The sequence below is a fragment of the Kogia breviceps genome, chromosome 14 (assembly GCF_026419965.1).
Source record: "Kogia breviceps isolate mKogBre1 chromosome 14, mKogBre1 haplotype 1, whole genome shotgun sequence".
NCBI lineage: Eukaryota > Metazoa > Chordata > Mammalia > Artiodactyla > Physeteridae > Kogia > Kogia breviceps.
Window position 1 is genome coordinate 14,882,534 of NC_081323.1, and position 27,637 is coordinate 14,910,170.

General features: G+C 46.9%; 2 protein-coding genes across 2 annotated transcripts; one reads left to right on the forward strand and one right to left on the reverse strand.

Moving 5' to 3' along the window:
* Positions 1 to 17,734: 17,734 nt before the first annotated feature.
* On the reverse strand, positions 17,735 to 19,950 carry LOC131741045 (serum basic protease inhibitor-like). Its single transcript, XM_059037539.1, has 3 exons — positions 19,857 to 19,950; positions 17,993 to 18,185; positions 17,735 to 17,747 (listed from the first exon to the last, which is right to left on the reverse strand). Exons 1-3 carry the CDS (start codon positions 19,948 to 19,950, stop codon positions 17,735 to 17,737), a joined length of 300 nt encoding a protein of 99 aa, XP_058893522.1.
* Positions 19,951 to 23,434: 3,484 nt separating this feature from the next.
* On the forward strand, positions 23,435 to 27,402 carry LOC131741046 (pancreatic trypsin inhibitor-like). The gene is given in 4 exon segments (XM_067012979.1): positions 23,435 to 23,528; positions 27,054 to 27,169; positions 27,172 to 27,271; positions 27,365 to 27,402. Coding segments are annotated over 4 exon segments (348 nt in total).
* The last annotated feature ends 235 nt before the right edge of the window (positions 27,403 to 27,637 follow it).

A 27,637-nucleotide genomic window follows, 5' to 3' on the forward strand; every position in this document is an offset into this window, starting at 1 on the left:
TTCCTTCTCCCTGCAAAGTCAAAGTCCTTGTAATGAGAATAATAGTGAGTAATGACAGCAGAAAAAACTTAGCTTCTTTTATATGTCAGGCATTATCTTAAGCACTTGCCATATATTAACTCATTTAATCCTCAAAAATCCTGAAAGAGGGGAGTGAAACTGTTGGTATTTTCTCATGATACAGAGGAAGAACCTCAGGTAATGAGAAATAAAGTAATTTTCCTAAAGTCATAGAGTGTAGAGAGAGGAATCTGGTTCAGTTGAACTAGTTGGGTTTATTACTCACTGCAGCAAAGGATGGGAATCACCTTGGATAACAATAAGAGGTTCTCATTACGAGAATGTTAGAAAGAGCTTATAGGATGTGGGCTGTGTTAGGTGATTTGGGAGCGGTGTTTCAGGAATCTGGCTGTGCTCTGGATGGTTGCTGTCAGGAAAGGGGGAGGCTCTCTGAATGGGTATGTTTATCTTAACTCTAAGAAGGGGAGACTAGTTAGAGGTTAGAGCTATACTTGGTAAAGAAGTAGCAGTCACTCAATATAGGGAGATGCTTGGATATTTTGGTGGTTTGTATAATTTACCTCACTCTGTCAGTGTTCAGACATCATTACTGAATGTCTTATTTTTGTGTTGATCCAGCAGGGACACAGAATGGCCTTGTCTGATGTTGAAAGTTTCAGAAATGTTTCTGTTGAGGAGGAGAACACAAGGCGGACTGTGATGCCAGGTTAGGTCTTGGAACTCAGAGGTTGCTTTTCTCTTTCTCTATCAATCTCATAACGTTGCGGTGAGAATTAAAAAGATATATTTGTTAAATGCTTTGTGCATGTATTGGCAGAGTAAGCTTTTAATGAATATCAGATCTGATAACAGTAAGAGTAATACTATATATATGTAAGTTATTTAATTATTATTAATAATTATTCATTTATAACAGTATAATGGGGAAATGACTTGGTATTCATGAAAAGAGATTGGCTTCAGTAACTCACAATGCTGCTGTGTGATCTTGGGCAAGTCACTTCACCTCTCTGAGCCACAGATTCTTTCTTTGTAAAAGAAGATGATGGTATCTGCCTTAAGAAATCCCCAGATTTGGGCCCTTTTGAGGACCATGTTGATTAGGCTGTTAAAGATCTTTGCACACCACTTACCAAAGCAAATTGTCTAGAAGCACATAGAATTTTAGTTTCCTTAGCTCCTGACTACTTTTTAAATGTGCTGTCGACTGTAGAAAAGAAAGGAGCAAACAGCATTGATGAAGTGTCACCTTCTAGAAGTCCGCCCTCAGGAAATTCCCCCAGTGCCTGAGGAGGGTAACAGTATCTCTTCCAAATAGGTCTCCTTCTTTGTCAGAGCTAACTGAAAACTCTCTTGCTTCAGTGATTGACCTTACCCCTGTCCTGCCCTTTTCCCACCCCAAGTTGCCATTATTTGACCCTCTGGTCAAAGGAGCTAAGTGTTAACTGTCATATAGCTCACTATTGTTCTTATTACAAGGACTTTGACTTTGCAGGGAGAAGGAATATGTCTGTTGCCTCCACGGCTTCCTCAGCAACCTCAGGACATGGGCAGCACGGGTCTCATGTGGCACCTGATGACACGGGGCTCTGGGAGATTTCTGGCTTCAGGTCACAAAGTTAGGAAAAGAGAAATGTGAGATGCAAACTGAGGTCCTCCAATCTCCAAACTACTGGTGGAGAGTCCAGAGTGGGTGGTGATTTGCATGCGATCTTCCAAGCTCCCCTGAGATCCACTCCAGCCCCTGAGATCCACTCAGGCAGGCAGCTCTCCTGTTGGGGAAACCAGGTGAGGGTTGGTGAGTGGTCCTGCTGTAGAGACGTGGTCGGCTCCCTGCTTCCCCTTTGCCCACGCCCCTTACATTTTTTTCTACCCAGAAAAATCAGGGTTTGTCCCCCAAGATAGAGATAGTCTTCACCCAGCTCACCATTCTCCTGGACCAGTGCCAGGTAAAGAGCTTGTGTCCATAGAGTTGAGATGCTGCTTCAAGGGATGCAGGAAGCGGCCCTGTGTTACACCTGTCTTCTGAGGTGGGGGGGGGGGGAAGGGAGTGGAGGGCATTGATCTGCTGATATGATGACACCTGCAGGAGGCTGAAAATGAGGCCCTGAGCTAACACACTGCTGTCCACTAATCTGTCCTTTGATTTGCTCTCATCCACCCACTGACCGGCCATCACGTGCCATGCACCGCTCTAGGTGCTGGGACGCTCCGTGAGGAACAAATCTGATAAAAATCCCACATGTGGAATCACAGTCTGTGTTCCCACCAGACCCAGAGGCAGAGCCAAGTTTGAGAAGCGCTGTTACTGGGCATTTGGCCCCAGCAGGGAGAAGCAGGAAGCCTGGTTATGTGGGGCGATTTCCAGGAACAGCACTGACCCCAGCTCCTCCCCTTCCTCACTCCCCTCCTTATCCCCTGTTCCCACCACTCAGCTGGGGTGGGAACAGCTCTGTCAGCCCCTGCTTTCCTCGGAAGCCCTCCTGCAAGGCCACAGACATGAGTCCGCTCTGCCTCTCTGCAGCCCTTCTCGTCCTCCTGGGCACCTGGTTGGCTGGCACCCCGGGGAGTGAAGCCAGCAAAGAGGCCCAGGGTAAGTCCTGACCCAGCTCTCCTCTGCAGGCTGGGGGGGGATGAGGGGAGTCCATGGACGGGGCTGGGGAGCAGGGCTGGGGGGGGTGCTGACAGCCCTCTCGGGAGTTCTCCTGGGAAGTCGGGCAGTTGTAACTCCAGGGACATTTCATGACTCTCAAAAGGAATCATTATGTTTCAGCTTTTAAAAAAAGTAACCCACTGAACTGTACCAGACCAGGTACCCTATCTCTGAGACCCTCTATTCCTGGTCACTGCCTGCTCCTGAACCTCACTTTAATGTAAAGAAAAGATTCATATTTGATCCTTGTCCTGGTTCTTGGCCCAGGTCTCCTGAAACTCTTGGAATTTACTGTCTTCGTAGGTCATGAGAGGAGTCAGGGATGGGACCCTAGATAGCTTCTGGATGGGACTGGACTCCGGAAGATCCCACCTGGTGATTAGAGGGTTAGAACCTTCAACCTGCAGCCCCTCTGGGGAGAGGAGAGTGTACTGAGGTAGAGTTCAGTCACCAATGGCCAACGATTCAATCAAATTGCCTACCTGGAACCGTCAATTAAAATCCATAAACATTGTGTTCAGAGGGCTTCAGGGGAGGTGAACACGTCAAGGGATTGTTGGGGGGGGTTCTGAGAGGGCATGGAGGCTCGGCACCCCCAACTCCCCCTTGCCCGCCGCATCTCCTCCTTAGGGCTGTCCCGGAGCTTTATCCTTTGCAATAACTGGGCACAGTAAGTAAAGGGCTTTCCTGAGTTCTGTGAGTGGCTCTAAGAAATTATTGAATATGGGAGGTGGGGTCGTGGAACCTCTGAATTCATAACTTGTAGCCAGTTGGCCACGTGTGTGGGTGACCTCGGGACTTGTGATTGGCACTTGCAGTGGGGCCGCCCTCAGGGACTGAGCCCTCGACCTGTGGGGTGTGGGCTCCCTCCGCAGATTTAGTGTCAGAAGTGAATTGACTTGTGGGCCGCCCAGTGGGTGTCGGTAGGGACACCACGTATTTGCAGCCAGGGACAAAACCCGGACTCACTCTTCTCTATAATTTGTGGCTGGATTGAGGTTTGGGGACAGGGGACAGTGCAGTATGTGGGACAGTGCACTCAGAAGTCCTTACTGGTTATCTGCATTTTCAGAATTCCTGGCAGAATCAGGTACTTTATTAAATGGGTTGTGACATGATAGTATCTTTTCCTGATCCTACCACCCACATGCCATGTGTCCTGGGACAAGTCTTCTGCAGTTTCTTTACCTGAATAGCGGGACCATGTTACATGAGTTTTTTGAAAGGATTACGAATCATGAGTATAAACAGTCTCCCAATTTCATGGTCAGTGATGTCCATTTTCCACCTAAATATCTTAGTTGGAAAGACTTGTCTGCCTGCATTTCTTCACCACCCTCCCCCAAAGAAACTTATGTCCAATAATTATCATTTCTTTATTATGAAATTAATCAGAAAGTTGAGTGACACCTAACTTCTTCCCTTCCTGCGGCAACTGCAGGGAGAGCAAGAAATGCAGTACTTTTGTGTTTTTGCACATGGTGCCCAGACTTTTCTCCAGGCTGGTACCATATTAGTCAAAAGTCAAAGCCCTTCCCCTTGGCCCACAACAGACTACTATTTTATTGTCCTTTTAGGATATACGATGTTAGAGGTTGTCTCATATAGACATGCCCCATCACCAAATAGACATTTCACTAACAAGCATGTTACTATTTCCAGTTTCTTCAATGACTGTGCACTTGGCATGAGTATGAAATCGGAAATTCATTCCTTAGACAAATATTTATGCTTTTTATTCCTAAAATGCATTGTTCTTAGTGTAGGGAAACAGCTGTAAACAAAATATAGTAAAATAATCTGACTTCTAGGAGGGAGACAGACAATGAAGAAAGGGAAAAATCCTATGCCAGGTCGAGATGAGTGTTTTGAAGAAAGAGAGTGATGGGGACACAGGAGGCTGTGCTCTTTCTGTAGAGGGTCAGCGAAACCCTCTGTGATAAGGAGGCGTTGAGAAGAGGCTGCAAAAAAAAAAAAAAGTGCCTCCTGTGTTTGAGCAGCAGCCAGGACCAGGGTGGCTAGAGCCGAGGGTGGAGGGGAGGGCAGTGGAAGGGGATGAGGCAAGCCATGGGGGTAAGTCGTGAGGAGCCTTGTAGGACTTTATAAGAATCCACATTTGATTGTGAGACAGCTGGGGAGTCACTGAGGGATGGTCATGGGAGCAATGGGATAGGGTCCCTGCGGCTGCAGTGCGGAGAGTGGCCTCTAGGGGCCCAAGGGCAGAGACAGAGGCCCATGGGCAGGCTGCTGCAGGGGTCCAGGTGAGCCATGATGGAGTGTGTACCTATATTATTCCCTGGGTCCATCCCAGTTCTCTTGAATAACATGAATGACTTGCTCTCTTGAGATTTCTATGGAAGCTTCATCACAAATCATGATTCATTAAATCTTTACCCATTTGTGATTGATTCAACCTTCAACCCCTCTCTTGCGCCTGAGGTGTGGGGACAGAAAAAGGTGGAAGGGTGGGTATGAAAATTCCCATCTCCTAATGAGGCAGTTGGTTCCCCTGGCAACCAGTCCCCATTTTTGGTTTAGGTTGGGGCTTTATGAAAGTCAACTCCCTCACGTGATAAAAGACTCCTTTTTCATTCTCGTCTCTTAGGAAATTCCAACGGTTTTAGGAGCTCTGTGCCAGGCATGGGATGAAGACGAAATTCAAATTTTGATATGTCACAATATCAATCTTCCCTCAATATTCCATCATTCCAGCCCACATGAGTTAATCAATGTAAACACACTGGTGTGTTTTCTTCCATGCCTTTCTCCATTAGAGCATGATTCCTTCACACCTTTTTAAAAAATAAATAAATAAATTTATTTATTTATAGCTGCGTTGGGTCTTTGTTGCTGCGCGAGGGCTTTCTCTAGTTGCAGGGAGCGGGGGCTACTTTTTGTGGTGGTGCTCTGGCTTCTCATTGCGGTGGCTTCTCTCTTTGTGGAGCATGGGCTCTAGGCACATGGGTTTCAGTAGTTGTGGCATGCGGGCTCAGTAGTTATGGCTCACCGGTTCTAGAACGCAGGCTCAGTAGGTGGTGCATGGGCTTAGCTGCTCCGCGGCATGTGGGAACTTCCTGGACCAGGAATCGAGCCCATGTCCCCTGCAGTGTCAGGCAGATTCTTATCCACTGCGCCACCAGGGAAGTCCTCAACACTTTCTTTTTAATGGTGGCAACTTTCAACCACACACACAAGTACGAGACTAGTATTATAAAACCCATGGACCCATTGCACAGCTCCAATAATTGCCCACATATGGAGAAATTTTTTAATATACATCCTCCATTTTTGTTGTTCTTTGAACCTAATCAGTGGCATCATGTCAACTAATCTATAATATTCATTAAGGGTATGTAATTATTTACAATATTACCCTGTCATTGTCACGCCTAACAACATTAATGATAATGTCCTGGAAAGCAGGGCATCAAATGGCCTTTTCACATTTCACATTCTGGCACCCTTACCACTCTCTACTGAAAATAAACTGATGGTTTCAGTTGTTGACCTTGTAGAGCAAGCGGTGATGACCATCCTTCTATCTGACCCAGAGGCCCACCCATCCCTGCAGCCTGTCTTCTGCCTAGAGCCTCCATACACGGGTCCCTGCAAGGTCAAAATCATCAGGTACTTCCTGTGCTTCAGGTTCTTCCACGACACCAAGTCCGGGCTCTGCGACACCTTTGTATATGGTGGCGGCAATGCTAAGAACAACAACTTCAAGATGGGGGAGGACGGTGTGAGGACCTGTGGTGGGACCATCAGGCCCTGGAATAAGACAAGGGGCAGGGCACGTGGGAGGGGAAAGGCTGGGGAGAGAGGTGGAGCTCAGGGGGTCCCACACCCCTCACACCCTCACAGTGACTTTTTTCCTCTCTGCCTCCCAGGAGAAGTGGCAGCAATGTCCTTTGAAAGCATGGACTGAGCAAGTCCTCCATGGCTCAGCTTGGCAGAAGTTCACCCATAGAAGCCTGGTCTTTATAATCAGAGCCTCCTCCCCTTTTCTTAGAAGGAAACACTGAGTCAGCTACTCTACAGAGCAGGTCTGCAGTGTTCCTGAGCATCCCAGCTAGGCTTGGAATACTCACTGCCTTCTTGTTGTTCATCCCAGACCTGGGAGGACTGTGGTTGCTCATTTCTAGGATGTTCTAGGACCTATCAGGGTGTACAGTGTCCAGATCTGGGCTTCAGAGAGGTCAAGCAGCAAGTTTATTTCCTTTTGCAGAGGACCTGTAAACTGCCGCTGAAGTCCGAGCAGTACCCACCCAGGGCTGGCCTGTGGCTGCTTCTGAAGTAGTTCACCTCCTCCTCTTCCTTCTCATCTCTACCCTCCTCAGCAGAAATCTGCCTCTTTCCTTCCCCATGGGTCAACTTGCTTTAGCTCTGTCTCATCAAGCTGGCTCTAAGCACCATGAGAGCAAGTCTTCTCTTTATCCCTCGCGCTTCGCACAGAGCCTGACACAAAAGAGACAGTCCATAAATATTTGAGGAAGGAAGGAATGAACTCAGGAGCAAAGCACCTCATGACTGGAGTGACTGTAGAGCCTGGGATTTGAATTCACGATTCTTGTCCTAATCTTCTTCCTCACGGCATCCTCACCTTCATCCTCCACCCCACCATCTCTGCTCTCCTGTGCCGGCAGAAGTAAAATTTGTGGCATCCTGTTCTCAGCGTTGGTGGTGGGAGAAGTCTTTCCACTAAGGAAGCCCCTCTGCCACATTGATGTTGAACATCTGTGGCTTCAAACAGTCTGGCCTTATATTTTTAAAAATTCATAGTCTAATTCAACTAACTGGAGTGGGTTCTGTTGTTGCAACTAAGAACCTTAACTCATGGGTTCCATGGAAATGATGATCCTTCTCATTCTTCTGCAGAGCAGCTGGTGCCTCCCCGTTTTCTGCCCTCAAACATACAAGGAATAAGAAGCCATCCCCTTATAGTGGCACCTGTCTCTTAATGACCACCCTAATATACACTAAAAAATGGTTACAGACACCTCAACAAGATTGCTTTTACCCTTTACTTCTTTGACCACGTCAAACTTTTGGGCGGGTTATTTTCCTGGATTCTCAGAAGAGAAAGGAAGGAGCAGGAGTCTCAATTGTCCACTAGTCCAAGGAACCCCCTTCCCTGTCGTCTTCTGCCAGATGGTGGCTTCCTAATCCAGCTAATGAGGATCAAGCTCACTTTTAATGAGCACTTGCCATTTGTCAGGCTCTGTGCTTGTCATTTTCCACAAATTCCTCCTCTCTCCTTTCCTCTTTGATAACCATACGTTTGTTTTCTATGACTGTAAGTTCATTTCTATTTTCATACCACATTTCTTAAGCCAGTCATCTGTTAATGGGCACTTACAATACACACGTCTTGGCTATTCTAAACAGGGCTTCTGTGAACATTGAGGTGGAGGTATCTTTTCAAACTAAAGTTATCTTTTCTCCAGATATATGCCCACGAGTGGGCTTGCTGGATCATGTTGTAGTTCGATTTTTAGTTTTGTAAGCAACCTCCATACTGTTTTCCATGGAGAGTGCACCAATTTACATTCATACCATCAGTGTACAAGGTTTCCCTTTTCTCCACACTCTCTCCAGCATTTATTATTTGTAGACTTCTGAATGATAGCCATCTTGACTGGTGTGATATGATACCTCATTGTGGTTTTGATTTGAATTGCTGTACTCTAATATTTAACAATGTTGACATCTCTTTTTGTGCCTCTGGCCATCTGTAGGTCTTCTTTGGAAAAATGTCTATTTAGGTCTTCTGCCCATTTTTTGATTGGATTTTCTGTTTTTTCAATATTGAGTTGCATGAATTGTTTGTATACTTTGACATTAAGCCCTTGCTCCTTGCATGTTTTGCAAATATTTTCTCTCATTCAGTAGGTTGTCTTGCTATTCTATTGATGGTTTCCTTTGCTGGGCAAGAGCTTTTAAGTTTCATGAGGTTCCATTTATTTATATTTGCTTTTATTTCTTTTGGCATGGGAGACTGATCCTTAAAAATATTGCTGTGGGGCTTCCCTGGTGGCGCAGTGGTTGAGAATCCGCCTGCCGATGCAGGAGACACGGGTTCGTGCCCTGGTCCGGGAGGATCCCACATGCCGCGGAGCGGCTGGGCCCGTGAGCCATGGCCGCTGGGCCTGCGCGTCCGGAGCCTGTGCTCCGCAACGGGAGAGGCCACAACAGTGAGAGGCCCGCATACCGCAAAAAAAAAAAAAAAAAAAAAAAAAAAAAAAAAAAAAAATATTGCTGTGATTTATGTCCAAAAATGTTTTGCCCTTGTTCTTTTCTAGGACTTTTATGGTGTCATGTCTTATATTTAGGTCTTTAATCCATTTTGAGTTTATTTTTGTATATGGTGTGAGGGAGTGTTCTAATTTCATTGATTTACATGTAGATCTTTAGCTTTCCCAACACCATTTGCTGAAGACACTGTCTTTTCTCCATTGTATATTCTTGCCTCCTTTGTCATACATAAATTGACCTTAGGGCATGTGTTTATGTCAGGGCTCTCTATTCTGTTCCATTGGTCTATATATCTGTTTTCTGGCAATATCACATTGTTTTGATTACTATACTATAGCTTTGTAGTATAGTCTAAAATCTGGATGGGTGATGACTCAAGCTTTGTTTTTTTCCCTCAAGAGTAGTTTGGCAATTCTGGGTCTTTTGTGGTTCTATATAAATTTTAGGATTATTTGTGCTAGATCTGTGAAAACTGTCTTGAGTATTTTGATACGATTTGTCCTTTTAATCATTGTTTTCCAGTTATTTTTGTTGTTCTTCGCTGTTCATTTCTTCTTTTGGTCTTTCTGTTTGTGGTTTGATGATTTGCTTTCAGTATGCTTGAGTTCCTTTGTTTTTAGTTTTTGTGACTCTATTGTATGTGTTTGATTTGTGGTAACCATGGAGTTCAAGTACATTGAAACATAACAATACCTCCTTGCTTTAAACTGAAAGTCATTCAAGTTCAAAACACATTGTAAAAGATCTACATTTTTACCCTCCCATTCTCCACATTTTGTGATTTTGATGCCCTATTTTACATTTTCATGCCGATCCTTTCACTGTTTATTTCTTATCATTGTTTTTACAATTTTTTGGTTTTTAATCTATGTACAGGTTTATCTAAATGATCTTTAATTCTTAGATATATTTGTCACTTTTATTGTGATTTTCCCTTTCCTATAGATTCTTCTAGCCACAGTTTTTATACCACCTGCTATGGAAATCTCACTTTCCCTTGGGCATCAGGTGACAGATAGCAGCATTCATCAATAGAACACTGGTTTGTTCCATTGAACCAGAGGGATTCCCTCTCCTCTCTGGCTCTGCTATTCAAAACTGGTCTAGACTCTGCTCCCAAGAAACCTGTGGGCCAATTCTGCTGCCTTTGTCCTAAAACAGTCCTACAGACACTGGGAGATGGGAATCAAGGAAGGACCCCTCTCTCCCACCAGGTGTCTTTTAGGTTCTTGGAAAACATTTGCTAAGTTTCCACCACCAGCTTCAGCTACTCAAAACAGAATGTTGGGGGAAGCCCTTATTTGCAGCTCACTACATCTTATGCTGCTAGAATTGTTGGCACCCTCACAAGGTGCCCTCTAACGGGGCTGGAGGAAAGAATTGAGTGTAAAAAGAGGAGGAGGATCACTAGCATCAGGGCTCCCAGGTCACCCTCCCAACTTGCTTCCCCTAGTTGGGCAAGAGCTGTGGCAATCAGATAGTGTGGAAATTTAAACAACTGAATGAGGGTGGCCGAAAGGAGGGGGTAGGAGGTAGGTGGTGGGCAGGAATCCCAGACTCTTCGAGGTATTTCCCAAGATGTACCACAGCTCATTATTAGACCTTCCCAGCTGCAAGGCAATATGGGAATGACTTGTGCATAATCTAGTGGTCCCGAGTCAAAGGGATGTCCCAACTTCCCTAGGAGAGCAACTTTAATGCTGTTTTCATGCTCCTGGCTCTGGGAAGGAGTGAGCTGGAGGAACCTCAGGAGTGCAGAGCCTGTCTGCCTCAATACAGATGAGGAAATTGAGGCATAGAAAACTCAAAACACAGAGGTAGTGTAATACACCAGAACACAGATAGAGCTGGTTCTGTTGCCCAATACCTTGTAGTCTTGGGCAAATATCTCAATGTCTCTGACTTTTACATTCCTTAATTATACAATAAGGAAAAAGGCTTATACCTGTCAATGTTTCCAACCACAGACCACTAGAAACTGTCCCCTTCCAAGCTGAGCAAGCTGGGTTTATTACTCACTGTCGCAAAGGACAATGAATTATATGGCATCTCATTAAGAGGATGTTTGAAGGACTTACAGGATGTGGGTTTCCATGAGGTTATTTGCAGGAGAGTTTCAGGAAGCTGGCTTTGCTCAGGATGGATGCTGTCAGGAAGTGGAGCAGTTCTATGATCAGGTGTCTTCATGTTATTCTGAAGTGAACTTTCAGCTGAGAACTGAGGAGGTACAACCGACGGACTTTGCTATGAGATTGTTCACAGGGAGTGAGAAAAAGGTAGAATGAAGGACAACACTCAGCCTTCTGGAGGAAGGTAGGGGAAGCAAGTCTTTAGAAGGAGGGACAATAAATTCAGCTAGGTCAATGTTGAGTCCATGGTGCTTGTAGAACACATACGCAAAGATGTTGAGTAGACGTTGATTCGTTCATTCACTTGTTCATGAAATGTTTATTAGTGATTAAATATGTGATGACTGAAACATTTGATCAGAGTCCCTACTTCAAACTCTGGCTCTGCTAATTTACTATGTGTGTGGCCTCTTCGATTTGCTGGTGCTATACATTTTTGTGTGCAGATAGACCTTGAACAGTGTCCACAGAGAGGGAGTCATCCTCCCATTTATAAAGGATGGTAAGCAAGGAAGAACTAATGTCTTCCCAGGTCACCTCATAATGACCTCCATTTTTAGGTTTTTGGGATTCATTGATCAAGATAAATTCCAGGGAGAGCATCTGATTGGCCACTCTTGGTCTGGGGGTAAGGCAGGCATTTTGATTAAAGGTGCCCCAATCCTACCAGTCCTGGGTGGAGGAAGAGTCATTCCTCAAGCAAAATCAAGCTACTGTATCAAGAAAAGGACAAACAGATGCTAGGTGATAAAGCAAAAAATTATCCCATATACTCAGAAAGAAAATTTTCCATGGAGAGTAGGGAGTTCAAATGGGTCCAACAGTCCAAGAGGAGAAAGCTGCACTATATGGTGAAAGGCACCCTTTCACCATACAGTGTTTGTTCCTGGGAATTTCTCAGATCTTCAGTTTTCCTTTGTTTACTGTCACCTTAAAGTGGGCATGTCTGCAGCTGATTCATGGCACCTCCTCCTTTAACCCTTCCTTCTTCCGTTTTCTATTTCCGTTCGTCCTTTTCTTGATTTATATGATTTTATACTCATGAAGGCACATCCACAATCTTTGATGCATCATCTATGTTAATATCAAATACATTTTCCTGTGGGTTGTTTTTTGTGTTTGTGTATTTGTAACATTGAAATAACAGGGGCCACGTGACTAACAGTTTTGGGGAAGTGTCTTCCTTCTATTTTTGGCTGTTTTTCCTCCAGCAAGTCACTTTTCCCTTAGCTGAATTTCAGTTGCTTCATCTGTAAAATACGAATAATACTTACTTTATAAGACTGTTAAATAAGAACAAGCTACCTTTTACTGAACACTTAGGTGAGCCCACCCCAGAGGTCACAATTTTGAATGCCTTCCAGGTCAGGTGAGTGATGTGGACGGAAGTAGCTGAAATGGGGGTGGGGACGGGGGGACAATAAGGCATGGTGGGGATTATGGAAACTGGGGGGACGCTCCCCTCATGAGAAGAGAGCAGCTCTACTTAGCTTAGCTCATGGTTTTCAAAGTGTGGTCCCTTAAGCAGCACCAAGAGCAGCCCCGGAAGCCTGTTTGATGCAGAAACTCAGGTGCCACCCCTGTCCTACTGATCAAAACTCTGCTGGTGGAGTTCTCAAATCTGTCTTTGAACACCTGGCTGAGTCTGAGGCTCCCTCAAGTTTGAGAGCCACAGCTCTTGTTAAACTGCAAGACTGTGTTGCCAAATCATCTACCTTCCCAACAATGCTAGAAATTCACTTTTATATGAAATCTCCCGCTGTTAAATCTTGGCAAATGTTTCAAAATTATAAAATGTACTGTGTGGGCTCAAAAAACTGGACAGCTACATGTAAAAGTATGAAATTAGAACACTCCCTAACACCACACACAAAAATAAACTCAAAATGGGTTAAAGACCTAAATGTAAGGCCAGACACTATCAAACTCTTAGAGGAAAACATAGGCAGAACACTCTATGACATAAATCACAGCAAGATCCTTTTTGACCCATCTCCTAGAGAAATGGAAATAAAAACAAAAATAAACAAATGGGACCTAATGAAACTTAAAAGCTTTTGCACAGCAAAGGATACCATAAACAAGACCAAAAGACAACCCTCAGAATGGGAGAAAATATTTGCAAATGAAGCAACTGACAAAGGATTAATCTCCAAAATTTATAAGCATCTCATGCAGCTCAATAACAAAAAAACAAACAACCCAATCCAAAAATGGACAGAAGAACTAAATAGACATTTCTCCAAAGAAGATATACAGATTGCCAACAAACACATGAAAGAATGCTCAACATCATTAATCATTAGAGAAATGCAAATCAAAACTACAATGAGATATCATCTCACACCGGTCAGATTGGCCATCATCAAAAACTCTAGAAACAATAAATGCTGGAGAGGGTGTGGAGAAAAGGGAACCCTCTTGCACTGCTGGTGGGAATGTAAATTGATAGAGCCACTATGGAGAACAGTATGGAGGTTCTGTAAAAAACTAAAAATAGAACTACCATACGACCCAGCAATCCCACTACTGGGCATATACCCTGAGAAAACCATAATTCAAAAAGAGTCATGTACTAAAATGTTCATTGCAACTCTATTTACAATAGCCAGGACATGGAAGCAACCTAAGTGTCCATCAACAGATGAATGGATAAAGAAGATGTGGCACATATATACAATGGAATATTACTCAGCCATAAAAAGAAATGAAACTGAGTTATTTGTAATGAGGTGGATAGACCTGGAGTCTGTCATACAGAGTGAAGTAAGTCAGAAGGAGAAAAACAAATACCGTATGCTAACACATATATATGGACTCTAAGGGGAAAAAAATGTCATGAAGAGATTAGTGGTTGGACGGGAATAAAGACACAGACTTACTAGAGCATGGACTTGAGGATATGGGGAGGGGGGAGGGTAAGCTGTGACGAGGTGAGAGAGTGGCAGGGACATATATACACTACCAAAGGTAAATTAGATAGCTAGTGGGAAGCTGCCGCATAGCACAGGGAGATCAGCTCTGTGCTTTGCGGCCACCGAGAGGGGTGGGACAGGGAGGGTGGGAGAGAGGGTGAAGCAAGAGGGAAGAGATATGGGAACATGTGTATCCGTATAACTAATTCACTTTGTTGTAAAGGAAAAACTAACACACTATTGTAAAACAGTTATACTCCAATAAAGATGTTTTAAAAAAAACCCCAAAAACCCCCCAAAACCCAAAATACTTATATTCTAGCCAGATTGCAAGCTCTGGTTTATGCTTTTCCTTTTAATCCTTAAAATAATCCTTAAAATCTCAGTACTCATGACACCACTTCTAAGGAGGAAAACTAAGGGACTCCCCCGGCGGTCCAGTGGTTAAGACTCTGCGCTTCCAATGCAGGGGGTGCGGGTTTGATCCCTGACTGGGGAACTATATCCCATGTGATGCGCGGCACAGCCAAATAAATAAATTTTAAAAATTTTAAACAAGGAAGGAGGAAGTCTATATAGTTCCAAAAAGTGAGGTGCTGCTATATCACGTAGCCAGAAATTGGCCACGCATGTCATGGGTACGAATGTACCTCTCACAGGGCACAGCGTCACAAAAAGATAAACATCTTCTGCCTGTCCTGGGTACTTTCCATCCATTTCAAGAAGAGGCCTTAGATAGCATGGAATCCAAGCTTCGCATTTTTCAGAGGGAAAAACAGGACTAGAAGCTGGCATATGACTGGGGGTCCCATGGTATTATGATCACTGTTCTCTATCCAAATACAGCCCCTGTGATGCTCCCGCCTTGTGATTTCTCTGAAGATCCCCGAAGGGGCCGGGAAGGTTTGTAATCAGAGATCTCAGTCACTCGTGAGCAGGGAGGTGGGAGGTGGAGGGAGGACAGGCCCCTTGGGGGCTCCTGGGTCTGGGGGCCTCCAACCTGGCCCAGAGGGAGGAGGACCAGGAGAGGAGGACATTGGGAGAGAAAGACAGGCAGACGAGAGAGGAGCGGGGAGCAGAGAGGAGTGTCTGCTGTTCGCTGGGCTCAGGCGGACAGACTGAGGCAGGCAGCGGGGCAGGACCAGAGGGCCTCCTGAGCTGGAATCCCGGTGTGCCGTCTGCTGCTGTGGGTCCTGAGCAAGTCGCTCCAGCTCTCTGAGCCTCTGCTTTCTCGCCGGCAAAATGGGATGAGAAGCCCCGATGGTGTAGGGTCGACATGAGGCTAAACGAAATCATACATGTGAAATGTCTCAGGCGAGGGTAGACCGTCCACACACAGTGGCTTGTTTTGTGAGTCCCCCGCTCCCGACGCCCTTCTGTCCGGGGGCAGCTCGGTATTGAGAGCTCCTGCCCTTCTCAAGGGCAAGGGTGTCTTGGTGCCAGGGAGGCTGCCCCTCCCGTCCTCTGCAGCTCATCCCCAGCTGTGCGCCCCTTTGACGCTTGGCTGGGCTTGCTCCTGGGGCTTCTGGGCACTGAGCCAGCTCCCTTCTCCTTGACCCTGGAAGTGGGGCACAGGGTGTGTGTGTGCGTGTGTGCATGTGTCTCTGTGTGTGTGTTAGTGGAAGAATTCTTGTCTGTGTTTGGATGAGTGTGAGTGTGGGGGCCTTGGCGCTACACGGTTGACACTGGGAGTGAATGTATGGGAGTGAGGGAAGAGACTGTGGGTGTGTAAGCCGTCACATGTGCACTATAGTTTACAGCTTACAACGCAGCAGAGTGCATGGTGCAGAGACTCTGAAGCCAGAGTCCTGGGTAACTGGTCCAGCACCATCAGTGTTCTTCTTTATTGATTGATTGATTGACTGATTTTTTAATATTTTAAACTCTACTGTGTATTGGAAAATTCCTATTTATTTATTTATTTTGGCCACACCGGGTCTTCGTTCAGGCAGGTGGGAGCTTAGCTGCAGAGTGCGGACTCTTAGTTGCAGCATGTGTACTTCTTAGTTGTGGCATGGGAACTGTTAGTTGCGGCATGCATGCGGGATCTAATTCTCCAACCAGGGATAGAACCTGTACCCCTGCATTGGAAACGCAGAGTTTTACCCCCTCGACCACCAGGGAAGTCCCTCTTGTTTACTTAAATACTAGGCTTGTTGTGGAACCAGAGTGTTTCTGGTGGTGGCTGGCTAGAAACATTAAGCAGAAGCATTATCCTTATTTTATAAAGAAAGTAAAGCTCAGAGATGTTGAGAAATTTGCCCAAGACTACACTGAAGTAAGAGAACCAGCACCATCTGTGTTCTTGTTTATTTGTAGTCTATGCTTGTTGGGGTCCCCGTGCCTCTCTTGCCTCATTTGTAGTGAAGCAGATAGTCTGTTCTCCAAAGGTGCCTCCATCCCACATCTTCCCAGAGGCAGGAGCATGAAAACATTGTCAAAGTTGCTCTACTTGGGAGGGCTGGGACCTGCTGTGTTACGAAACTCATACAGCAGCTAAGTGACATCTCTATGCCTCCGTTTCCTCCCTTGAAGGATTCTTAGGATGATTAATCGAAGAATGCAGGCAAAATGCTAGCACAGAGCCAGGCACACAGAAAGGGCAGTTGCCCTTCTTTAACTGAAGTCAGAAGCCCCTCCCCACATAGGACCTCAGGCAAGGGGGTTCCTAGTGAAAATGGACAACTGAGTCTCATGCTTCTTCCTTTCTCCTTCGGAGAGTCCAGGAGAGCAACCTGCCCCCCAATGTGACCTGGTCCAAGAAGTGAAGAAAGAAGGCTTTCATGTTGAGGTGTCTCTCACCCAAGTTTTTGTGTAGCTTGGGGTGGCCAATCAGAGGTAGATGGTGCTGTAATGGGTGTGCTTCCTATACCTGGCAGGGCCCCGTCTGACGACAGGAAAAGGGGAGGTGTCCGCTGCTCTGTAGACTAGTGAGAAGGACCAGCATCTCCGTGGACCCTACTGGCGAAGGTTCTTAGGGGCAAACCACAGAATCCACTCCAGTTAGTGTAATTTGAATATGAATTTATTGAAATATAAGCCAGTGTGTTTGAAGCCACAGAAGGAAAATGTACAACATCACTGTGAGGGAAAGGGGCTTCTTTATTGAAAAGACCTCTGCCACCACTGATGCGGAGAACTGGATGCCAGAATTTCCACCTTGGCCGCCCACAAGGAGAGCAGTGATGGGGGTGGGGGAGGAAGGTAAGGATGCCGTGAGAATGTGGCTTAAGACAAGAATCCTGACATGAGGAATGTTTTCCTGCATTCATTCCTTCCATCCTCAAATAATTATGGACTGTCTCCTTTGTGCCAGGACCTGTGCTAAGTGCTAGGAATAAAGGGAAGCCTTGCTCTCATGGTGCTTAGAGCCCACTGGATGAGACAGAGCTAAAGCAAGTAGACCCATGTTGGGAAGGAAATAGGTAGGGTTCTGCTGAGGATGGTGGTATTGAGACAGACTCAGAGGAGACCACACTGTTTCAGAAGCAGCCACAGCCCAGCCCTGCATGCGTCCTCCTTGAGTTCAGAGTTTCAGGGGAGCACAGTTCGCAGGTCCTCTGCAAAAAGAAAGGAACTTGCTGATTGACATCTCTGAAGCCCCAGACCTGGACACCGCTCATCGTGACAGATCCTAGACTTTCCCAGAAATATGCAGCCAAAGGCCACCCAGGACCAGAATGACCAACAAGAAGGAAGTGAGGTATCCAAGCCTAGGTGGGGAGCTCAGGAGCTCTGCGGACCTGCTCTGTAGGGTGGCTGACTCAGTGTTGCCATCTGAGAAAAGGGGAGCACGTGAGGAAGCTCAGATTCTCATGACGGGGCTTCTAGTGTGACCTTCTGCCAAGCTGGCCCGTGGAGCATGTGCTCAGTGTGCGGTTTCACAGGGCACCGCAGCCACTTCTCCTGGGAGGCAGCGAGGTGGAAAGACACTGTGCAGGTGTGAACGGTGTGGGGCCCCCTGAGCTCCACCTCTTTTTCTCAGCCCTTCCCCTCCCACGCTGCCCCGCCTCCTTTCTTACCCTCGGGTCCCCGCATGACCACCGCAGGTCTTCATGCAGCTCTCTGCCGTCAGGAAGTTGTTCTCGTTCCCTCGGCAGCCGCCATATACAAAGATGTCACAGTGCCCGGACTTGGCGTTGTAGAAGTACCTGATCTTCCGGGCCCTGCAGGGACCCGTGTAATGAGGCTCCAGGCAGAAGGCAGGCTGAGAACCTGCTGAGATGGGAGGGCCTCTGAGTCAGTTAGGAGGGTGGGCATCACAGCTCGGTCTACAAGGTCACAGCTGAAACCACCAGTTTGTTTGTGATAGAGAATGTTAGGGTTCTGGGGGCTGGTCAAGTTGAAAAGGCCATTTGACAACCTGCTTTCTGGGACATTAGTATGAATGTTGCTAGGCGTGACCATGATACAGTAATCATGTAAAAGTTTATATCTCCTTCATGAAGAGATTAATTGGTATGATGTTTTTGATTAGCTCCAAAAAACTACCAAAAAAAAAAAAAAAGGAGGACACAGGTAAAAATATTTACCATATATCAATAATTATTGGAGCTGGTGCCTGGGTTTTATAATACTATTCTCTGCACTTACATGTATGGTGAAAGGTTTCCACCATTAATAAAAAAGTGTGAAGGAATCAGGCTGCAATGGAGAAAGGCATGAAGAAAACAGACCAGTGTGTTCTCTTTTGTTACCTTTGTTGCGTGGTAACTTGGTTGCCGTGTGCGGGATCTTCATTGTGCGTGCGGGATCTCTGCTTTGGCACGCAGAGTCTTTAGTTGCAGCCTGAGGGAACTTTAGGTGTGGCATGGGAACTCTTATTTCCTGCATGTGACATTTGATTCCATGACCAGGATGGAACCCAGGCAACCTGCATTGGGAGCGGGGAGTGTTAGCCACTGGTCCACCGGGGAGGTCCCTCAATTTACTTCTGATACTAAATCCGTGGAGTTAGTGCAGGTCCTACAGGTTGAGGACTCAAGACTGTCCTCACTTCAAACGCCAGCCACGTGGTCCGGGTCACTCATGCTTGTGACCTACGGGCTAAAAATCGGAAGCTCCATGACCCCACCTCCATGTTCAATAACTCAGTAGAAGCAGTGACCAATATCAAGAAAACCCTTTACTTACCGTTCCCATGTTATTATAAAGGCTAAAGCTCAGGGACAGCGAAATGGAGGAGATGCGCAGGGCAAAGCGGGAGCAGAGGTGGGCGGAGGCCCCATGCCCTAGTGGAGCACAGCACCCTCACGGCACCTCCGTGTGCTCACCACCCCGAAAGCTCTCGGAACCCCAATATTTATGGATTTTGATTGGGGTGTCAATAAATAGGCATATTGATTGAATCATCGGCCATTGGTGATTGAGCTCCATCTCAATACCCTTCCGTCTCCCCAGAGGTGCTGGGTTATGGGGGGTTGAAAGTGTTAACCTCTAAACGTGAGTTTGGGTTTTTTTGGAGACCAGCCCCATTCTGAAGGTGTCTCGGGTCACCTTCCTTAACTCATCTTGTGACATATGAATGACATTAAATTCCAAAAGTTTCAGGAGGTCTGTTCTAAGAACCAGGACAAGGATCCAATTGATCTTTTTATTACACTACAGTGAGGTTCAGGGAAACAGCACTGAGCATGAATAGAGAGTCTCAGAGATGGGATTCCTGATCCAGTAGATTTGGTGGGATATAGATTTTTAAATTTTAAGTTTAATTTGTTTTTCCTTTTGAGAGTCATGAAATGTCCCTGGAGTTACAACTGCCCAACTTCCCAGGAGAACTCCCGAGAGGCCTGTCGGCACCCACCCCAGCCCTGCTCCCCAGCCCCTTCCATGGACTCCCCTCATCCCCACCCCCAGCCTGCAGAGGAGAGCTGGGTCAGGACTTACCTTGGGCCTGGTTGCTGCTTTTACCCGCTGGGGTGCAGGTCACCAGGGTGCCCAGGAGGACGAGAAGGGCGATGGAGAGGCAGAGCCGGCTCATGTTCGTGGCCTTGCAGGAGGGCTTCTGAAGAAAGCTGGGGGCTGGCAGCGCTTTTCCTATCCCAGCTGAGGGGTGGGACAGGCAATGAGGAGGGGAGTGAGGAAGGGGAGGAGCTGGGGTCCGTCCCGTTTATTGCACAATCTCCCCACCTAACCAGCCTTCCTGCTTCTGCCTGCTGGGGCCACATGCCCGGTAACAGTGCTTCTCAGACCTGACTCTGCCTGTGGGTCTCGTGGAAGCATGGATTGTGATTCCACGGAGGGGATTTTGACCAATATGTTGACTCAGGGAGCATCCCAGCACCTCGAGCAGTGCAGGGCAGGTGACGGACGGTCAGTGGGTGCATGAGTGCAAATCAAAGGACAGATAAGTGCTCAGCAGTGTGTTAGCTCAGGTCCTCCTCTGCAGCCTCCTGCAGGTGTCATCACATCTGGGCGTCAATGTCCGGCCCCCACAAGGACTACCTCAACCTACCTCAGAAGACAGGTGTGACACAGGACACCTTCCTTCAACCACTGTCACAGCTTCTCAACTGGGTGTATGCTTGCTGTTTACCAGGCATTTGTCCAGGCAGAAGCTAAGCTAGGGAAAGACACTGTCCTCCTGGGGCAGCAAACGTGTTTTCTGGGTGGAAAAAGGAGTAAGGGGTGTGGGCAGAGGGGAATCAGGGAGCTGAACACGTCTCCACAGCAGCACCTTCCACTTCCCCTCGCCTGGTTTCAGAAACAGGAGAGCTGCCTGCCTGACTGAACCTCAGGGGAGCATGAAAGATCGCCTGCAAGAGCCCCCCTCCTCCTGTCTCTCCCGCAGTGGTTTTGTCATTCTTGAACCTCACTTTGGGTACCAGCTCTGTCTTTTCCTAACTTTGTGCCAAGGGACTTAAACCTCCCAGAGCTCCAGTGTCATCAGGTGTCACCTGAGATCCGTGCTGCCCACATCACGGGGTTGCTGTGGAAGCAGTGGAGGCAACAGACATAAATTCCTTCTCCCTGCACAAAGTCCTTGTAATAAGAATAATAATGAGTAATGACAGCAGAAAATACTTAGCTTCTTCTATGTGTCAGGCTTTATCCTAAGCACTTGACACATATTAACTCATCTAAGCCTCAAAAATCCTGAAAGAGGGGAGAGAAACTGTTGGTATTTTCTCATGATACAGAGGAGGAACCTCAGGTAATGAGAAATAAAGTAATTTTCCTAAAGTCATAGAGTGTAGAGAGAGGAATCTGGTTCAGTTGAACTAGTTGGGTTTATTACTCACTGCAGCAAAGAATGGGAATCACCTTGGATAACAATAAGAGGTTCTCATTAAGAGAATGTTAGAAAGAGCTTATAGGATGTGGGCTTGTGTTAGGTGATTTGGGGGTGGTGTTTCAGGAAGCTGGCTCTGCTCTGGATGGATGCTGTCAGGAAGTGGGGCAGTTCTCTGATTGTGTATCTTTATCTTAACTCTAAGAAGGGAAGACTAGATAGAGGTTAGAGCTGTACTTGGTAAAGAAGTAGCAGTCACTCAATATAGGGAGATGCTTGGATATTTTGGTGGTTTCTATAATTTACCTCATTTTGTCTGTGTTCAAACATCATTACTGAATTTCCCATTTTTGTCTTGATCCATCATGGACACAGAATTGCCTTGTCTGATGTTGAAGGTTTCAGAAATATTTCCGTTAAGTTGGAGAACATAAGGCCCACTGTAATGTCAGGTCAGGTCTTGGAACTCAGAGGTTGCTTTTCTCTTTCTCCATCAAACTCATAAATTTGTGGTGAGGATTAAAAAGATAAGATATTTGTTAAATGCTTTGTACATGTATTGGCAGAGTAACCTTTTAGTGAATGTCAGGTCTGATAGGAGTAAGAGTACTACTATAAATATATGTTATCTAATTATTATTAACAATTATTCATTTATAACAGTGTAATGGGAAAATGACTGGGTATTCATGAAAAGGGATTGGCTTCAGTAACTCACTATGTGCTGTGTGATCTTGGGCAAGTCACTTCACCTCTGTGAGCCACAGCTTCTTTCTTTGTAAAAGAGGATGATGGTATCTGCCTTAAGAAATCCCCATGTCTGGGTCTTTTTGAGGACCATGTCGATTATCCTCCTAAGTTTCTTTGAACACTACAGTCCCAAGTAAATTGTCTAGAAGCACATAGAGTTTTAGCTTCCATGGGCCCTGACTGCTTTTTAAATGTGCTGTCAACTGTAGAAAAGAAAAAAACAAATAGCATTGATTGTTTGCGTCTCCCTCTAGAAGTCCACCCTCAGGAAGTTCCCGCAGTGCCAGGGGACAGTCACAGTCTCTTCCTTCGTCAGAGGTAACCCAAAGCCCTCTTGCTTCAGTGATTGACCTTACCCCAGTCCTGCCCTTTTCCCACCCCAAGTTGCCATTATTTGACCCCCTGGTCAAAGGAGCTAAGTATTAACTGTCATATAACTCACTATTATCCTTATTACAAGGACTTTGACTTTGCAGGGAGAAGGAATATATGTCTGTTGCCTCCACTGCTTCCACAGCAACCCCAGGATGTGGGCAGCATGGATCTCATGTTGCACCTGAAGACATGCGGCTCTGGGAGATTTCTGGCCCCAGGCCACAAAGTTAGGAAAAGGGAGAGGTGGGTTGCAAACTGAGGTCCTCCAATCCCCAAACCAATGGTAGAGAGTCCAGAGTGGGTGGTGATTTGCATGCGATCTTCCAAGCTCCCGCGAGATCCACTCCAGCCCCTGAGATCCACTCAGGCAGGCAGCTCTCCTGTTGGGGAAACCAGGTGAGGTATGGTGAGTGGTCCTGCTGTAGAGACGTGGTCGGCTCCCTGCTTCCCCTTTGCCCACGCCCCTTACATTTTCTCTACCCAGAAAATCAGGGTTTGTCCCCCAAGATAGAGATAGTCTTCACCCAGCTCACCATTCTCCTGGACCAGTGCCAGGTAAAGAGCTTGTGTCCATAGAGTTGAGATGCTGCTTCAAGGGATGCAGGAAGCGGCCCTGTGTTACACCTGTCTTCTGAGGTAGGTGGGGGGGAAGGGAGTGGAGGGCATTGATCTGCTGATATGATGACACCTGCAGGAGGCTGAAAATGAGGCCCTGAGCTAACACACTGCTGTCCACTAATCTGTCCTTTGATTTGCTCTCATCCACCCACTGACCGGCCATCACGTGCCATGCATGCACCGCTCTCGGTGCTGGGACGCTCCGTGAGGAACAAATCTGATAAAAATCCCACCTGTGGAATCACAGTCTGTGTTCCCACCAGACCCAGAGGCAGAGCCAAGTTTGAGAAGCGCTGTTACTGGGCATTTGTCCGCAGCAGGGAGAAGCAGGAAGCCTGGTTATGTGGGGAGATTTCCAGGAACAGCACTGACCCCAGCTCCTCCCCTTCTTCACTCCCCTCCTTATCCCCTGTTCCCACCACTCAACTGGGGTGGGAACAGCTCTGTCAGCCCCTGCTTTCCTCAGAAGCCCTCCTGCAAGGCCACAGACATGAGTCCGCTCTGCCTCTCTGCAGCCCTTCTCGTCCTTCTGGGCACCCTGGTGACCTGCACCCCAGCGGGTAAAAGCAGCAACCAGGCCCAAGGTAAGTCCCGACCCAGCTCTCCTCTGCAGGCTGGGGCAGGGTGGGGGGGGATGAAGGGAGTCCATGGACGGGGCTGGGGGGCCGGGCTGGGGGGGGGGCCGACAGCCCTCTCGGGAGTTCTCCTGGGAAGTTGGGCAGTTGTAACTCCAGGGACATTTCATGACTCTCAAAAGGAATCATTATGTTTCAGCTTTTAAAAAAAGTAAGCCACCGAACCATACCAGACCAGCGACTCTATCTCTGAGACCCTCTATTCCTGGTCACTGCCTGCTCCTGAACCTCACTTTAATGTAAAGATAAGATTCATATTTGATCCTTGTCCTGGTTCTTGGCCCAGGCCTCCTGAAACCCTTGGAATTTACTGTCTTCATAGGTCCTGAGAGGAGTCAGGGATGGGACCCTAGATAGCTTCTGGATGGGACTGGACTCCGGAAGATCCCACCTGGTGATTAGAGGGTTAGAACCTTCAACCTGCAGCCCCTCTGGGGAGAGGAGAGTGTACTGAGGTAGAGTTCAGTCACCAATGGCCAACGATTCAATCAAATTGCCTACCTGGAACCGTCAATTAAAATCCATAAACATTGGGTTCAGAGGGCTTCAGGGGAGGTGAACACGTCAAGGGATTGTTGGGGGGGGGTTCTGAGAGGGCATGGAGGCTCGGCACCCCCAACTCCCCCTTGCCCGCCGCATCTCCTCCTTAGGGCTGTCCCGGAGCTTTATCCTTTGCAATAACTGGGCACAGTAAGTAAAGGGCTTTCCTGAGTTCTGTGAGTGGTTCTAAGAAATTATTGAATATGGGAGGTGGGGTCGTGGAACCTCTGAATTCATAACTTGTAGCCAGTTGGCCACGTGTGTGGGTGACCTCGGGACTGGTGATTGGCACTTGCAGTGGGGCCGCCCTCAGGGACTGAGCCCTCGACCTGTGGGGTGTGGGCTCCCTCCGCAGATTTAGTGTCAGAAGTGAATTGACTTGTGGGCCGCCCAGTGGGTGTCGGTAGGGACACCACCTATTTGCAGCCAGGGACAAAACCCGGACTCACTCTTCTCTATAATTTGTGGCTGGATTGAGGTTTGGGGACAGGGGACAGTGCAGTATGTGGGACAGTGCACTCAGAAGTCCTTACTGGTTATCTGCATTTTCAGAATTCCTGGCAGAAACAGGTACTTTATTAAATGGGTTGTGACATGATAGTATCTTTTCCTGATCCTACCACCCACATGCCATGTGTCCTGGGACAAGTCTTCTGCAGTTTCCTCACCTGAACAGTGGGACCATGATACACGACTTCTTTGAAACGATTACCAACTCTCAGTATAAAGAGTTTATCCATTTTATGGTCAATGATGTCCATTTTCCACCAAACTATCTTAGTCCAAAAGACTTCTCTGTCTAAATTTCCTCGCCTCCGCCCAAAAGGAAATTAATGTCAAATAATGATCAATTCTCTATTATGAAATTAATCAGAAAGTTGAGTAACAGCTGAACTTCTTTCCTTCCTGATACAGCTGAGGGAGAGCAAGAAATGCAGTACATTTGTGAGTTTGCTCATTGGGCCAAGACTGCTTTTTCCAGGCTGGTACCGTATTAGTCAATACTCTAGGCCCTTCCCCTTGCCCCCCAGTCAGACTATTATTTTATTTTCTAATTAGGATATACAATATTAGAAGTTGTCTCATAATTATATAGACATGCCCCATCACCAAATAGACATTTCACTAACAGAAATTTTACTCTATCCATTCTCTTCAATGACTGTGCACTTGGCATGAGTATGAAATGGGACATTCATTCCCTTGACAAACAGTTATCAAATATTTATCCTTCTTGTCCCTAAAAAGCATAGTTTGTAGTTTATGGAAACAGCTGTAAACAAAATATAGTAAAATAATCTGCCTTCTAGGAGGCAGACAGACAGTAAGAATGGGAAAAATACTATGCTATGTCGTGATGAGTGTTTTGAAGAAAGAGAGTGATGGGGATACAGGAGGCTGTGCTCTTTCTGTAGAGGGTCAGCGAAACCCTCTGTGATGAGAAGGCGTTGAGAAGAGGCTGCAAAGAAAAACGTGCCTGGTGTGTCGAGCAGCAGCCAGGACCAGGGTGGCTGGAGCTGAGTGGGTGGAGGGTAGTGGAAGGGGATGAGGCAGAGAGGCCCTGGGGCAAGTGATGAGGAGCCTTGTAGGACTTTTAAGAATCAGAACTTGACTGTGAGAGAGCTGGGGCGTCACTGAGGGACGGTCATGGGAGCAATGGGTTAGGACTCAAAGTTCTATCAGGGTCCCTGCGGCTGCAGTGCGGAGAGTGGCCTCTAGGGGGCCAAGGGCAGAGACAGAGGCCATGGGCAGGCTGCTGCAGGGGTCCAGGTGAGCCATGATGGGACGTGTACCTATGTCGTTCCCTGGGTCCATCCCAGTTCACCTGAATAACATGAATGACTTGCTCTGTTGAGATTTCCTTGGAGGCTTCATTACAAATCATGCTTCATTAAATCTTTAGCCATCTGTGATTGATTCAACCTCCAACCCCTCTCCTGTGCCTGAGGTGTGGGGGTATGGAACGGGGGAAGTTGGGAATGAAAATTCCCACCCCCTAATGAGGCAGTTGGTTCCCCTGGCAACCAATCCCCATTCTCGGTTTAGGTTGAGGCTTACGAAAGTCCCTCCCTCACATGATAAAAAGACTCCCTTTTTACTCTCATCTCAGGAAATTTCAATGGCTTTAGGAGCTCTGTGCCAGAAACGGGATGAAGACCAAATTAATATTTTTATATCAGTCAAAAGATCAATACTCCCTCATAGTCCAATTTTCCAGTCCCCATGAGTTAACCAAAGTAAACACACTGGTGTGTTTTCTTCCACGCCTTTCTCCATGACAGCATGATTCCTTCACACTTTCTTTTTAATGGTGGAAATTTTCAACCACACATACAAGTACCAAGAATAGTGTTATAAAGCCTATGGACCCAATGTTCAGCTCCAATAATTGTCCACATATGGAGAATATTCTTTTTTTTTTTTTTTTTTTTTTTGCAGCACGGGGGTCTCTCACTGTTGTGGCCTCTCCCGTTGCGGAGCACAGGCTCCGGACGCGCAGGCGCAGCGGCCATGGCTCACGGGCCCAGCCGCTCCGCGGCACGTGGGATCTTCACGGACCGGGGCACGAACCCGCGTCCCCTGCATCTCCAGGCGGACTCTCAACCACTGCACCACCAGGGAAGCCCCGGAGAATACTCTTAATATATTTTTGTTGCTTTTTGAAGTTAATCAGTGGCATCATGCCAATTAATCTATAAATATTCATTAAGGGTATGTAATTATTTACAATATTACCCTGTCATTGTCACGCCTAACAACATTAATGATAATATCCTCGAAAGCAGGGCATCAAATGGCCTTTTCACATTTCACATTCTGGCACCCTTACCACTCTCTACAGTAAACAAACTGGTGGTTTCAGTTGCTGACCTTGTAGAGCAAGCGGTGATGACCACCCTTGTATCTGACCTAGATCCCCTCCCATCCCTGCAGCCCTAGAGCCTGACTTCTGCTTGGAGCCTCCATACACGGGTCCCTGCAAAACCAAAATCATCAGGTACTTCTACAACACCAAGTCCAGGTTCTGTGAGACCTTTGTATATGACAGTGGCATTGCACCTTCAAGAACAGCACCTTCAAGATGGGGGAGGACTGTGTGAGGACCTGCGGTGGGGCCATCAGGCCCTGGAATAAGACAGGGGGCAGGGCACGTGGGAGGGGAAAGGCTGGGGAGAGAGGTGGAGCTCAGGGGGTCCCACACCCCTCACACCCTCACAGTGACTTTTTTCCTCTCTGCCTCCCAGGAGAAGTGGCAGCAATGTCCTTTGAAAGCATGGACTGAGCAAATTCTCCATGGCTCAGCTTGGCAGAAGTTCACCCATAGAAGCCTGGTCTTTATAATCAGAGCCTCCTCCCCTTTTCTTAGAAGGAAACACTGAGTCAGCCACTCTACAGAGCAGGTCTGCAGTGTTCCTGAGCATCCCAGCTAGGCTTGGAATACCCACTGCCTTCTTGTTGTTCATCCCAGACCTGGGAGGACTGTGGTTGCTCATTTCTAGGATGTTCTAGGACCTATC

Coding starts and splice junctions, on each gene's coding strand:
- LOC131741045 (XM_059037539.1), bottom strand. CDS start 19,950: ATGAGCCGGCTCTGCCTCTCCATCGCCCTTCTCGTCCTCCTGGGCACC. Junction 18,186..19,856: donor AAGCAGCAACCAGGCCCAAG/GTAAGTCCTGAC, acceptor CCATCTCAGCAG/GTTCTCAGCCTGCCTTCTGC.